At 42.6% G+C, this 13,265-nt stretch overlaps 1 protein-coding gene across 2 annotated transcripts in view; it reads right to left on the bottom strand.

Moving 5' to 3' along the window:
• The window catches only part of LOC309624566 (uncharacterized protein), a 404,937-nt gene that overhangs the window by 167,928 nt on the left and 223,744 nt on the right, over positions 1-13,265 (bottom strand). Inside the window, exons 1-2 of one of the 2 annotated variants that reach the window (XM_082382812.1) lie at positions 1,882-7,014; positions 1,563-1,616 (exon numbers count right to left, since the gene is read on the bottom strand). The exons of the other annotated variant lie outside the window; for it this stretch is intronic. Of the exons in view, the coding sequence (XP_082238938.1) occupies positions 1,563-1,616; positions 1,882-2,052 (225 nt within the window). The 5' untranslated portion in view covers positions 2,053-7,014. Of the gene's footprint in view, positions 1-1,562; positions 1,617-1,881; positions 7,015-13,265 lie in introns of those variants that run through there. 2 annotated transcript variants of the gene reach the window in all.

Here is a 13,265-nt window from a genome sequence, read left to right as displayed (position 1 = left end):
GCAGTATTTGCTCACTCAACGAATTACATATCACCATCAATCCCTCCTTTTCTTTTTAAAGTTGCCTAAGGCAGTATTTTTTTACTTTTTGGAGCTTGAGCAACCGTAAGAACTACATTTTTTCTATCCCATTTTCTAACCCAGCACATATATTACCTTTAACATACACACAACTGAAACCAAAAAATGTCACAAAATTATATATATGAAATGCTCTGAGATTTTTCTATTACACTCCCCTAAAAGAGGCTGGTCAACGATCAATTAAATGGGGTCATGACATTCAGAGTCACAACCACAGTTTGAAAAACACTGGCTTAATGCAACCATTCTTCTTCCCAAAGATGACCAGACCCTACCAGGATCCTGTATTATGACTTTAGTGTTTTCAAAGGCACGGTCTGTTCTTGAATAAACAATACAAGGGGACATCCTGTTACCCACGAACCATCTGTTTTGAGGGCATCGTGAATTCTTTTAGCTGGTTTGCTACTAATGCAACATGAATGCAATGATGCAGACCCCACGGGCAGCCACTGCTGCCTCCAATGCTCTGCTCTCAGAGCCCCGGAGACTTTGACCCTCTCCCCTGCTACGGAATTCTCATCACTTTGGAGCTTGAGGTCATTCCCTCCTTAACTCCCACAGTCTTCACTTCATTCCTCTCTCTAGCCCCGACAATTCCTATTTCATAACCATTTCTAAACAATACATGAACAGTGGATTGAGCCAGGAAAAGGCTAGAAACCCAGGGCCTCTAAGCATCCTCCCCAGCCCCCATCACTTTTTGGAAATGACGCTCTTATCTACCTAAAAAAAAAAAGAGTATACCATGCATGACTCAGTCACAAGATAAACATCATTGCTACCAGACTACATCTTATTCAGAGATTCAAAAATTCCCATCTTTGCTGAACCAACCAAAAAGTGTAACCCTATGCCCTAAATGTTTGAGGGGGTGAGGGTGGCTGAGAATTTGGCCTCTTATGGGTGAACTGGACTGCAAAGAGAAAAATGTAAATGAAGTCACCTTTCATATTTCTCTGAGCGACGTCCTGTCTGCCCTGTGGCAAAGGGGGGAGGGGAATCTCAAACCCTTAATTGCTTTTGGGTTGTTAGTATATTAATAAGCATGGTAAAAGTGACACACTAAACAAAGATGTGCCCTTAACTCGACTTTCACAAATTAAAAAAATGCTTTTCAGGAGCAGTAGTGCAAAGTAAGAAGCCCAGCTAGGCAGTGGGACGTGTATGCTTTCCATTTCAAAATTACTAAGGATTTGTTTGACAAGCATTAAAAGTTGAAATGATAGCTCATAAAAAGTGGCACACCGCCCCTCCTTCCTACTTGGCTCCCTAAACCTTCTCTTCACCCCCAGAAAGACTCTCTTTGCCACCATACATAAAATTTACTCTAAAATCTAGGCAGACAACTCAGCACCTGAGACGTGGGGATCTGACATCGGGCACTCCAGACCCTAAGGATTCATCTAATATCCTCTCAGGTTACAAGGGAAATGTACTAAGTGACCCTTGGGATCTTTCTGTAACATGGTACTCACTTTGCGGTTGACATAGTGACCATGACATACTACACTGTTAGCTTTCCACCATAGCTATAAAATTAAAGAGAGAAACCAGGTCACATGCAGCCTGAAGCTAGAGAGTGGATTTGCTTTAAAAAAACGCATATATTGTAGGACCTTGTTTTGGTGTTTTGGGGTCTTCTGAGGGGTCTGAGAATGTTTGTGATGTGGGGAGGGCGTACTTCCCAAATTGTTTCCTTCCTTCTTAGCTTCCCACTGTCACACAGGCTAAATTTATACACTCAGCAGCTAAACACTGGTGTCTATTTTATTATATAAACAAGCAAAACCTCACCATGTCCTTGATGTGCTTTTCTATCAGCCTTAATGAAGGGTTGGGCATTCCCTCTTTGGAACTGTGTTCATTTTCAGGATTTGGTGCACTTGGCTGCAGCTTTTGGGATGTAGCTGTAGGCAGGCAATTTGTGCAAATCATCACAGAAACACATGTCATTGTGATTTTCATATTTCATGTTTTCCTGCCTTAGGAGAAACATTTTTTGTCTGACCTAGAGATACATAAGAGCAAGATGTCAGATTATTTTACTGATTTGCCTTAGCCCCGAACATTTTCTCCAAAATAAGTTACAGGAATGTTATTCTGCATTAACATGTTTTGTGTAAATTGTAGAAGCAGGACTGCTCATAGCCTGGGAATGTCAACTGCATTCAGAGTTCAGTCAATTCCTATAGAAATGAACGGTAAAATCTATGGCATTCTCAAAATAGGAACACCTGCATTAGGATCCCTGAATCTGACCTGGGAAATGGTGTTTGTTTTAGAACTGGCCAGAGTATTTCTGATAATACAGGATAAAAACCCAATCCAGGGTGGTTGTGCAGAGAGGACAAATGAGAGAGAAACTGGTTTCTTTATCCTTGGTGCTACTGGAACATGTCACATAATATTTAACTGGAGTGAAGAAGAGAGATGGTTTTACAGATTGCTTGAAAATATGTAACTCCCAAGCAACTTAAACATCTGGGGAGAGTTCGATACGGCAGAAGCCTAGCCCATCCAATCCAGTCCGCAAGATAAACGGCGGCAATAAATTGAAAATGACGCATCTTTCCTCAGTTCCTCACTAATGCACCCACCGCTTATTGAGCGTCTAGCACTGGGTTAGTCAGGGTCTGATCAGGAGACAGAAACCATGGCAATAATTTAAGCAGGAAAATGTTAATGGAAAGAATTTTTAACTAGTCTAACAGGATTGACTACAAAGGGGTAAAGCGATCTCTGAAGATAAGTGGAACAGCAGATGTAGGGAGCAGTTACTATCCCCAAGGCTAAGGAAAGTATTCAAGGAAGGAACAAATTTGCGAGGGGCCCTTCTCTGGAGAATGAGATTCAGACTTCATGGGCTATGGCCCACAGGGGATGGAGTATCTCACGACGGTGCTTCAGGGAGCTTCCCACTGGAACACTGGTAAAACTCCGGAAGCAACTTGCTGGGGTGCCAGTGACACTCGCTGGAGGTCGTGTACCACTAGGTCTCCAGCAGGAAGCTGCACAGTGGCCACTGGGCCAGAGGAGCAAGAAGAAAAGCACAAGAACCGCAGAGAAAAGCCCCTTCCTCTCGCAGTGGCCCTCCAGCGCCCTCTACTGACAAACCTTAAGCTGGTTGCTGGCAAAGGAGAAATGATTACAGGGTCCAGCTCCAGTATCAAAACATGATTTAAATACCGTGCTGGACACAATTAGAAGATGAACAAATGTGGTCCTCGCTCTTAAAAAGCTTGTGACAGCAGTGAAGAAAGTCTCTACATGAAAGCATCAAGTTTTTTCAGCTTTGTCCCCTTTAAAAAATGCCATCTTTCTAAGCCCTCTAAGCTTCTCTGTATGTTCAAGGTACTTCCTTTAGATATTGTTAAGTCAGTCACTAATTTAAATCACCCAAACCAATGTACTATCCACATACAGAAGAAGGTAACTCTGGGGTCAGACTGGCTGAGTTGGAGTCCTGGCTCTTCCATCTACTGACTTGGTAACTTGGGGCAGGTTACTTAATCCTCTGTCCTCTGTTTCCTCCTCTGTAAAATGAGGATACACATAGTACCAACCTCACAGGCTTGTTGGGAGGTTCCAATGAGATGGAGGCATGCAAGAATTTTTAACACAGTATCTGGCATACGATAAGGACTGAATAAACATTTGCTATTATTTTTATTAAAATATGATTATACACACTATTAATACGATAGGGCTTAAAATGATCTTTTAGAGTCTCCATTTAGGTTCCCAGTGATTGTCTTCATGAACTTACATGTGGAGAGAGGTTGCTTCACAGCAATTCATTTGAAAAAGACACAAGAATCTTAATTGCCTCCCAGCTTACTTCTGTAAGGCACAGATTATGTTACGTAATTGTCCTATTGTAGTTTGAGCTGGTTAGGCCACATCTGGGCTACTGCCTCTCATTTTAGATGCTGCATATTAAGTTTCGCAAACTAAAAAAATGTTACGTGGAGGCTAAAAGACAAAGAGTAAGGGGCCAGAAAAGCATATGCCAAAAAAACAGTGGAAGAAATGAGGTGAGTTCAGTCAAGGGAAGATTTAAAATGAGATATTATGGCTCTCTTCAGATCGTTCAAGGGTCATTTTGTTTTTCTTGCTCATAGCCAAAACGAATACAGGTATTTGGAACTTGACGAGGAAGTGATTTTTGGTTCGGTATAAAGCAAAAAACATTTCTAACAACTACAGCCATTCCAACCATGGTTGAAGCACATCCACAGACAGTGATTGACATCTGCCACCCCTGCCTCGAAGCCTGGATGGGCACCTACGGTTGCCTCTGTGAGGCATCATCCAGGTCTCCCTTCAGAAATGACCCTCCCAGCTGCTGACAGTATTACCTGCAGATGGATGGCCTTGGTGAGGAGAGCGGCCTTGCCCAAGAGCACGCCCCTCTGAGGTGGCCTGCATATGTACATAACTGCCTGGCCAACTTCGGGCAGCCCTGAAGGATCATTCCAGCTTCAGACCTTCTCATAAAGTCAGCTGAGGCTTCTACGTTGAGACTGCCTCCACTTCTCCTTCTGCCCTGTCCTGCTTCCTCCCTTCCTACAGGTGTTGATCCTAAGATCCCTAATAAACTTCTGGCATGCTAATCTTCATCACAGAGTCTGCTATCAGAGAAGCTTGCCTGTGACAACACTTATCCCGGATGCTAGAGGCACTGCTCTGAGCAGGATAACTGCAAAGGTCCCCCGCAGCCCCGTGACCCTACACAGTCTTTGGGTATCCAAAGCTGAATGTTCTAAGTCTACAAAGTTCCAACCTACTGCATGCATCCACATGGATGATCCTCAAGAGAAATCTCGGCCTTCTTTCTAATCATCTGACCTGTGGCTGGCCTGATGTCACTGGGAGGGGCACCGGTTGAGTCATTAAATTGTTCATTCAATCACTTGTCCAGCCTTTCAACAAATATTTATGACGGCCCAAATATGCACCAGGCCTGGTGGGTACAACAGCGCACAAAGAGGCTCTCTTTTGGAGCTTACGCTCTAGTGACGGGAAACATATGAACATACTATTTCCCAAATTTCAGTCATTTGCATACTGCTTCCAAAATTTTTGCCTATGTGCCCATTGCCTTATCACGGTACTTCTTATTCATATGGCTTATGAAAGTTGGATTCACAGTTTTATCTACTTTAGGCCTACTGTAAGCAGAAATATTCACAAAGGGATAAGCTACTACTATATAGATTTTTTTTTTTTTAGTATTTATTAAACACAGAACTTTAAAAGAAAAAAATGAACACCTGCACATCATCTTTCCCATATACATATGCCACACCCTAGGAAACTATTCACACAAAGGATCATACAGGGGAATGTAAAACTGCAAGTGTGACGGGTGTTTACAAAGGAGAAGTATTCAGTGCCCTCAGAGTATATAATGGGGGGATTTAACTTTGCGGGCTTCCCTGAGGAAGTGAGCTGATATCTGCAAGAAGAGTAAGAGTTGACTAGGTAAAGAGGTGGAGTGTGTGCTGTGAAGAACATTCCAGATAGAGGCACCAGCATGTGCTAAGGCCCTGTGGCAGGAGGGAGCACAATGCCAGTGAGGCTCAAGAGTGGAAAGCATGGGGTGAACTGAGCCAGCCAGCAAGGTAGAGGCCAGTGACGGAAGAGGGGTAGGTGGACTCCACTCTCCAGCACATGTAGATAACCAAGTGGAAGCTAAATATATCTACACCATCATTCTCTCTCCCCCCTTCCTTCCCCACACAACTGAATTTATATCACTTCTCTAGACCCTCTGCCAAAGAACACAAATAATCAGTATCAGCATGCATGTTTCTGGCCTGGGTTCAAATCTGGACTGTAAAATGTATTCCAGACTTAAAGCTTTGGGGGTTGAGGTTATATTTGTTAAATATTTAGATCTTCCCCTGAGGCTTTTATTCATTCCATCCAGCAGGTGAAGTACAGGAAAAGGTTTTTTGTTCCCAACAAATCCCCTTATATCCAAAAGGGAAGCAAGGTTTGCCAGCATAGTCAAGGGTGAGAGAGAAAACAAGAAAGCAGTGATTGTGTGTTTGAGTTTCATTCATATGGAAAACATGAACTAATTAGTGTCTTCGTGCTGTTGCTTCCAGAGATTCTGAATTTAACGTTTCTGTCCAAGTTTGGGTAGCTATGCTATTAATCAGTCCAAAAACAAATGAAGCAGCTTAAAAAGAATCACACAACCAAAAACCACATCCTTTACAAGATAGAAAAACAGAAGGATAACTTAGAAACTCTTCAGGCATGGTGCCAGTTTCAGGGTTTGGGTGGAGGGGATTTGGCTGCCTGATGGAGACGTCTTAATCTGGGTATGAAAATAGATTTTTAAAAAATGTTTACACAGATCTAATGAGGAAAACTCAACGGACCACATTACCCTTGCAGTAACTGCCTTCTAAAAGACCTATGATCAAATAGCAACCCCAAAGAAAGAACAAAGAAACGAAAGAGACAGAAAGAGAATTTAGATATAATAGATTATTTTCTGTCTCCAGATTCTGTAAGAACATGACTGATTAAAATAGCCATTCAGAATTTACCTCACTCCTTTTTCTAGAAGGCACAGAGACCTGCCTTCCTGACAACCAAACAAAGAAGAAAGTTCCTGCTGCTACAGAGAAGGGATTGTAGCAGATACTGGAGAAAGAAGGGAGAAAAGGGCTCTAATGAGCAATCCGCTCCCCAGCTGGGGAACATGATTTATGAACAAATCATTAGAAGGCAACAGGGGAGAGCGCTGAAACAAACGTGTACAGGGTGCATGCAGCAGGAGCCCAGGTGGGAGGAAAGGTTCTTCCCAAGGGAGGTGGGGAAAGCTTCCCAGAGGTGGTGTGTGACCTGTGTTGGAAGAGATGAGCAGGTGTCTGCCAGGTGGGAAAGAGGGAAAAGGAAGCAGGACCACAGAGTCTCACCTCGCTCATGGATCAGGCACTGGAGAGTTAGCTTGTAACGGGTGAGTTATACACAGTCAAAGGCAGCCCTGAAAACCTGCAGGGAGATGGATACACCATCTCCCAGGAAGTCTCTGGCATGTGTTTGGGCAGCTATGTCATATGAACGTTGTAAATAAGTAAGCACTGTAATCACGCTGAGCCAGCAAAGCGCTCCCAGTACAAGCGGCCCAGAAAACGTGGGTAACAGCAGAGTCCTGCCTTGCCCTCTCCCCCCGGAAGCACATATGCATGGAGTAGACTGGTAGGCAGATCACCCACGCTATTTATCTTTCTCCTTTTTTTCTCTCTCTTTCTCTCTTTATTCTCCCATCTCTCCCTCCTGGGTGAGCAAAGTTGGTTTCTTCTAAGTTACCTACGTGTGTGTGATGTCACTTTCCTGCCAAATATAGGGCATCAGCTTGGAATTACCCAACTCTGCTATTAAGTATATGACTTCCCTAAGCCTGGGTTTCTCCATCTCTAACACAGGGAGAATATTAAAACCTTCTTCATAAAGTTAATGATTAAATGAACTAATCCGTGCAGACAGCATAGAACTCTGCTTGGTACAGGGTAGGTAGTCAATAACCATTCACTGCAATTATTATTACTCCAATCAGAGGAGACAGCGTGTGTTAGGACCTAGAAGTGCAAAGCAGAATGGTATGTTACCTTCAAGCAGGTAAGTCATAACTCCACATTTATATTAAACTGAGATAGGTCTGGTTGGAGTATGGAAGAGAAGATGGGAAAACAAGCCAGGAAGCTACTGTAGGAGCTTGACCTTAAGATAATGAGAACCTCAACTGATGATGATGATGACGGTAGTGGTGATGATTGTCTTAGTGCGGGTTCCACCAAAACAGATCCTGAGACCATGACATGGGTACAGGTTGGGAGCAGACCCCAAGAAGCACAAGTGAGGGAGGGAAAGTAAGACAGGGATGGCAGAAGGACCAACGAAAGTGCATCGCCGATCAGGTCACTGCTGTGGACTGGGGGGCGGGCTCAGTTCCCCTGGGAGCCTCTGAGAGATAGTGGAGAGGACACCTCAGCATTGCCCCAACAAGGAAAGTGGGTACTTATCCATTGATGCCATCCTTCTCTGGTCGTGAGCTTCCCCTGGATGTGTAGTCCCGGCATTCCTGGGCTTCTCTGCCTCCCGACTGAGCAAAGTCATGTAACACCCAAGGAAGTCCTTGGGCAGAGAAAAAGAGGGAGGCAGGCCCCTGAAATAAGAAGCTGTCAGTCTGTACGAGGACTGTCCACCAGGACTGCACGCGAGCTCAGAAGTGGCTGAAGAGATGCAGCAGCGCATCATGATGATGATGATGATGATGATGATGACGATGATGGTACTAGCTACAGCAGGTAACCTTGTGAGTGCTTACTATGGGCCGGGCATGGTGCTAAGCACTTCATTTAAAGGCATTATATCACAGTCTTTCTCACAATCCCTAGAACATGATGATGCTATTAGTATCCCCATCTTATAGATGGGGAAACTGAAGCACCAAGAGGTTATGTGATATGTTCTAAGTCACACAGCTAGTAAGTGATGAAGCCCATGCTTGAGCTGATGTAGTCTGACTCCAAAGCCCACACCTTCAATCACCACTGTATACTGCCTCAGAGAGAATGGCAATGAGCTTGGACGAAGGGATGAATCTGAGAGCGGTTTAGGACAGTGCTGTCCAATATGGTAGCCACTAGCCATATGTGGCTACTGGGCACTTGGAAATGTGATCAGTGCAACTGAAAAATTGAAGTTTGAATTTTATTTAATTTTAACTAATTTTAAATAGCCATGCATGGCTACTGGCCACGCCACTGGACAATGCGAAGTAAAGATTTGGGACACCCTGCCCTTGAAGAAGGTGAGGATGACTTCGACCTTTACCAACATGGCAATGTTACAATGCATCATGAAATGTGTCACAGTTAATTAGTTACAAAGAGTATTGAAAATTCTGAAATTAATAAATTTTTTATTTTTGTATTTAAACAGTATTTTAAAAAATCAAACTAACGTAGGTATATTGTTTTAAAAGTCATATGGTACTACAGGTTTTTAACAAAAAACAGTTGTCCCCCTTCCTATCGTACTCCTGGTTCCTGCTCCCCAGAGGCAACCACTTTCATTCCTTCTAAACATTTCTCCTGATATTTAACTTTGTTTTTCTAAACAACATGTTGATATTTCATTTCTTGATTTTTCTTCAATATTAAATAGTATCTATTGGTTTCATTCTATGGAAGATAAGGATTTAGCTTTTTACCCTAGCCCCCAGCCAGCTATATTATAGCCTCCATCCCATCCCAGTGACCTTCCCATCTTCCCTATATATTCACATGGCATTACTGGTCAGTACAAGATTCAATGTTTACATTACTAAAACTATGTAACCATTAGTTACAGATAAGCCACACGGATGACTGCATGTCTTTTCTTATACAAGTATATTTTTCATTTCCTTCATTTTCAACTTTCTCATCACTAATTCAGCCCCAAAATTTCTGACAAAAGCTCTAATAAGCCTCTCAATACAATCAACCACATTATTTATCAGTTCAATTTTCACTGAGATGTCCCTCCTGGAGTCCTCTAATCTGTGAGGCTGCCCTCAGGGCCTCTTGTGGGACAATCTCCCTGTGACTTCCTCCACTATTTTCCTGGGATTTCTTGTGCCTCTCTCCTGTTTTAGCTCTGCTGCTCCAGGATCTCACACAGTCTTCTTTTTTATTTAGTCCCCCAGTTTCAAATATTTCCTCCAGTAGCTTTTCTACAACCGGTCACGTGAAAAGTTATTTTAAAAGAACTTTGTGCCTGAAAATGTCTTCATGCTAACCTTACACTTGGTTGACAGTCTAGCTGAGTATGAAAGTCTTAGCTGGAAATGATTCTCACTCAGAAACATGAAGGCATTGCTCTTTTGTCCCCCAAGCTTACAGGGCTGATGTGAAGAAGTGTGATGCCGTTCTGATTCCTGATCAATTGAATATCACCTCTTTTCCTCTCTGGAAGTTTTCAATATCCTCTTTCAAACACCTCCAGTGTTTGAAAGGTTATAATAATGTGCCTTGGTGCAGATCTTTTTATTCATTGTGTTGGGTGTGCACTGGACCCTTTTAATCTAGAAATGCATGACCTTTTGCGCTAAGGAATTTTCTGGTAAAACTTCTTAATTTTCTTCTTCCCATTTACTCAGTTCTCTCTCTCTCTCACACACGCACACACACACACTCTCCCCCCCCACCTCCACCCCCACCTCTCGCAGTTCTATCTCTCTGGAGACCCCTAATTAATACAATTTGTTAAGCATGAAAATAGTAATACGATTTTGTAAAGAAAAGCTTAATTTTTGGAGATGCATGCTGAAGTATCTAGGGGTAAAATGTCATGATGTGTATAATTTACAATGGTTCAGATAAACACACGCACACAGATAAAGCAAATACGGCAAAATGTTAACTACTAAATACATGTGATGAGTGTATGGGTCTTTAGTATATTCTTTTTACTTTTCTGTTCAAAACTTCCCAGAATAGAAAGTCAAATCAAATAAGAAAATGAAAAATCAGAGCAGTAAGTAGGAACTGGCAGTGTTGGGGATTCATCTGATGCCTCTGGTAATCAAGTAGATGAAGTTTTAAAAGCTTCTGTAGAGAAGTGGGGTACACAGGAGACTCTTGAGCAGGAGGTAGGCAAGAACTATTATCAAGACTACTGCTCACCAGGAGTTTCGAGAGCTATACTGTCAGTGAAGGGATGGACCAAGAAAAAAAAGTCTATCCATTGGCCTACGGATATGGGTGTCCTCAGTTCTGTATTATGAGAAAGAAGAGTTTCCCTCTAAGAATTTATAATCATGAGCCTGTGCTCAAGTAGATTTGGGCTACAAATTTATACTACATGCCTGGCCTAAGAGCCCCTGGCCTTAGAAATTAAAATAAGACAATGGTCCACGATATTCCCTGGATGCCAGGAAAAGCAAACAAAAACCTCTCTGCAGATTCAAACCCCCAAATCAGGATGTACTATTTTTCCATGTTTAATGCGCTCCCAATCACTGGTTCATAATCCAAAAACTACTTATAAAAAGCTGAATGAGAGTGCTCACTTCGGCAGTACATATACTAAAAGTGGAATGATACAGAGAAGATTAGCATGGCCCCTGCGCAAGGATGATACACAAATTCGTGAAGTGTTCTACATTTTTTGAATTGGGAGATTGGGATTGACCTATATATATGCTACTATGTATAAAATAGATAACTAATGAGAACCTACTGTGTAGCACAGGGAACTCTACTCAGTGCTCTATGGTGACCTAAATGGGAAGGAAATCTAAAAAAAAGGGAATGTAGGTATACATATAACTGATTCACTTTGCTGTACAGCAGAAACTAACACAACATTGTAAAGTAACTATACTCCAATAAAAATTAATTTAAAAAAAAGTTGAATGAGACAGAGACAGCAGACACAATAACTTGTTCAGCAGCACTGTTGAACACCCAAGAACTTCAGGTGCTGGAAATAATAGATATTAATTGGATATAGACCATAAAATAAGCATAGTTAAAAACATTTTTCAAAAGGGACTTATAATGTGAGAAACAAAAAGACTATGGGACTTCCCTGGTGGCGCAGTGGTTAGGAATCTGCCTGCCAATGCAGGGGACACGGGTTCGAGCCCTGGTCCGGGAAGATCCCACATGCCACGGAGCGGCTGGGCCCGTGCGCCACAACTACTGAGCCTGCGCGTCTGGAGCCTGCGAGCCACAACTACTGAGTCCACATGCCACAACTACTGAAGCCCGCGTGCCACAACTATTGAGCCCACGCACCTAGAGCCCGTGCTCCACAACAAGAGAAGGCACTGCAATGAGAAATCCGTGCACCGCAACAAAAAGTAGCCCCTGCTCACCACAACTAGAGAAAGCCCACGCGCAGCAATGAAGACCCAACACAGCCAAAAATAAATATTAATTAATTAATTAATTAATTTTAAAAAAAAGAAGACTATCATGGGCCCTAGGCAGATTTAATTCAGAAAGGAATAAAATAGAAATTCAAATGAAAAATAGAGATAATGAAATTAACAACCAAATGGGTGGACTACTTCCAGACAACTGAAGTGATCGTGAAACGGTCACACAGATAATAATGATAAAAACATGATTTTAAAGAAGTTTTTTTAAAGAGCAGCCCTGGAAAGAGTCTGAAAGAAGAAGAAGAATGAGAGTTTACTCTCAAAAAATTGTCACAGTAAAGGGTAAGAATTGAGAGTTTATGTCTTCCTGGCCTGAGGTAATGCCCAACTCTTACAGCTATAGCTGTAAAAAGAAAAATAGCAGTGGAAAACCACAGCCTTACCAGCTAAGGTGCCAGAGATCAGAGTTCAAGGCTGAAAATGCAGCTAGAAGTCTACAGGAAAAATACTGGCAGCAAAAAAAACCACAGAAGGAGTATACAACTCTGAGTATAAACTCTGCCCAAATCCCTGGCCAAGAGCTAAACTATGCATGTGTAGGAGGAGGCCCTAAGTGGCCTGGTGAAAAAGTGAGCAGGAGCCAGAGACAAATCTGCTCCTGAATAACAGAGCTATGTGCAGCCCTATCTGTGAGTCTGCTGCCTTTTTTTTTTTTTTTTTTTTTTTTAAAAAGATCCAGGGAGCCTGTAGGCAAGGCTGGATGGCAACTTTGCTGCTAACTCACTTCTTTTTTTTTTATAATTTTTTTAAAAATTTAATTAATTAATTAATTAATTAATTTTATTTTTGGCTGTGTTGGGTCTTCGTTTCTGTGCGAGGGCTTTCTCTAGCTGCGGCAAGCGGGGGCCACTCTTCATCGCGGTGCGCAGGCCTCTCACTGAGGTCGCGGCCTCTCTTGTTGTGGAGCACAGGCTCCAGACGCACAGGCTCAGTAGGTGTGGCTCATGGGCCTAGTTGCTCCGCGGCATGTGGGATCTTCCCAGATCAGGGCTCGAACCCGTGTCCCCTGCATTGGCAGGCAGATTCTCAACCGCTGGGCCACCAGGGAAGCCCCTTTTTTTTTTTAAACTGAGTAAACTTTCCAACCATGCACAAGTCAGGTGCCAGAAAGTTGGATCTTATAAGCTTGAAATATAAGGGACAGAGCCCCAAACCAGCCAAATAGCTAAAAATTAGGCAGAAGGGAACCCCTAGAAGAAAATCAAAAAAGAATGACCTCCATCTC

The sequence above is a fragment of the Balaenoptera borealis genome, assembly GCF_965194805.1.
Source record: "Balaenoptera borealis genome assembly, chromosome: 2".
NCBI classification, from domain to species: domain Eukaryota; kingdom Metazoa; phylum Chordata; class Mammalia; order Artiodactyla; family Balaenopteridae; genus Balaenoptera; species Balaenoptera borealis.
The sequence above is the reverse complement of the archived record's forward strand: the minus strand, read 5'-3'. Positions and strand labels throughout refer to the sequence as shown.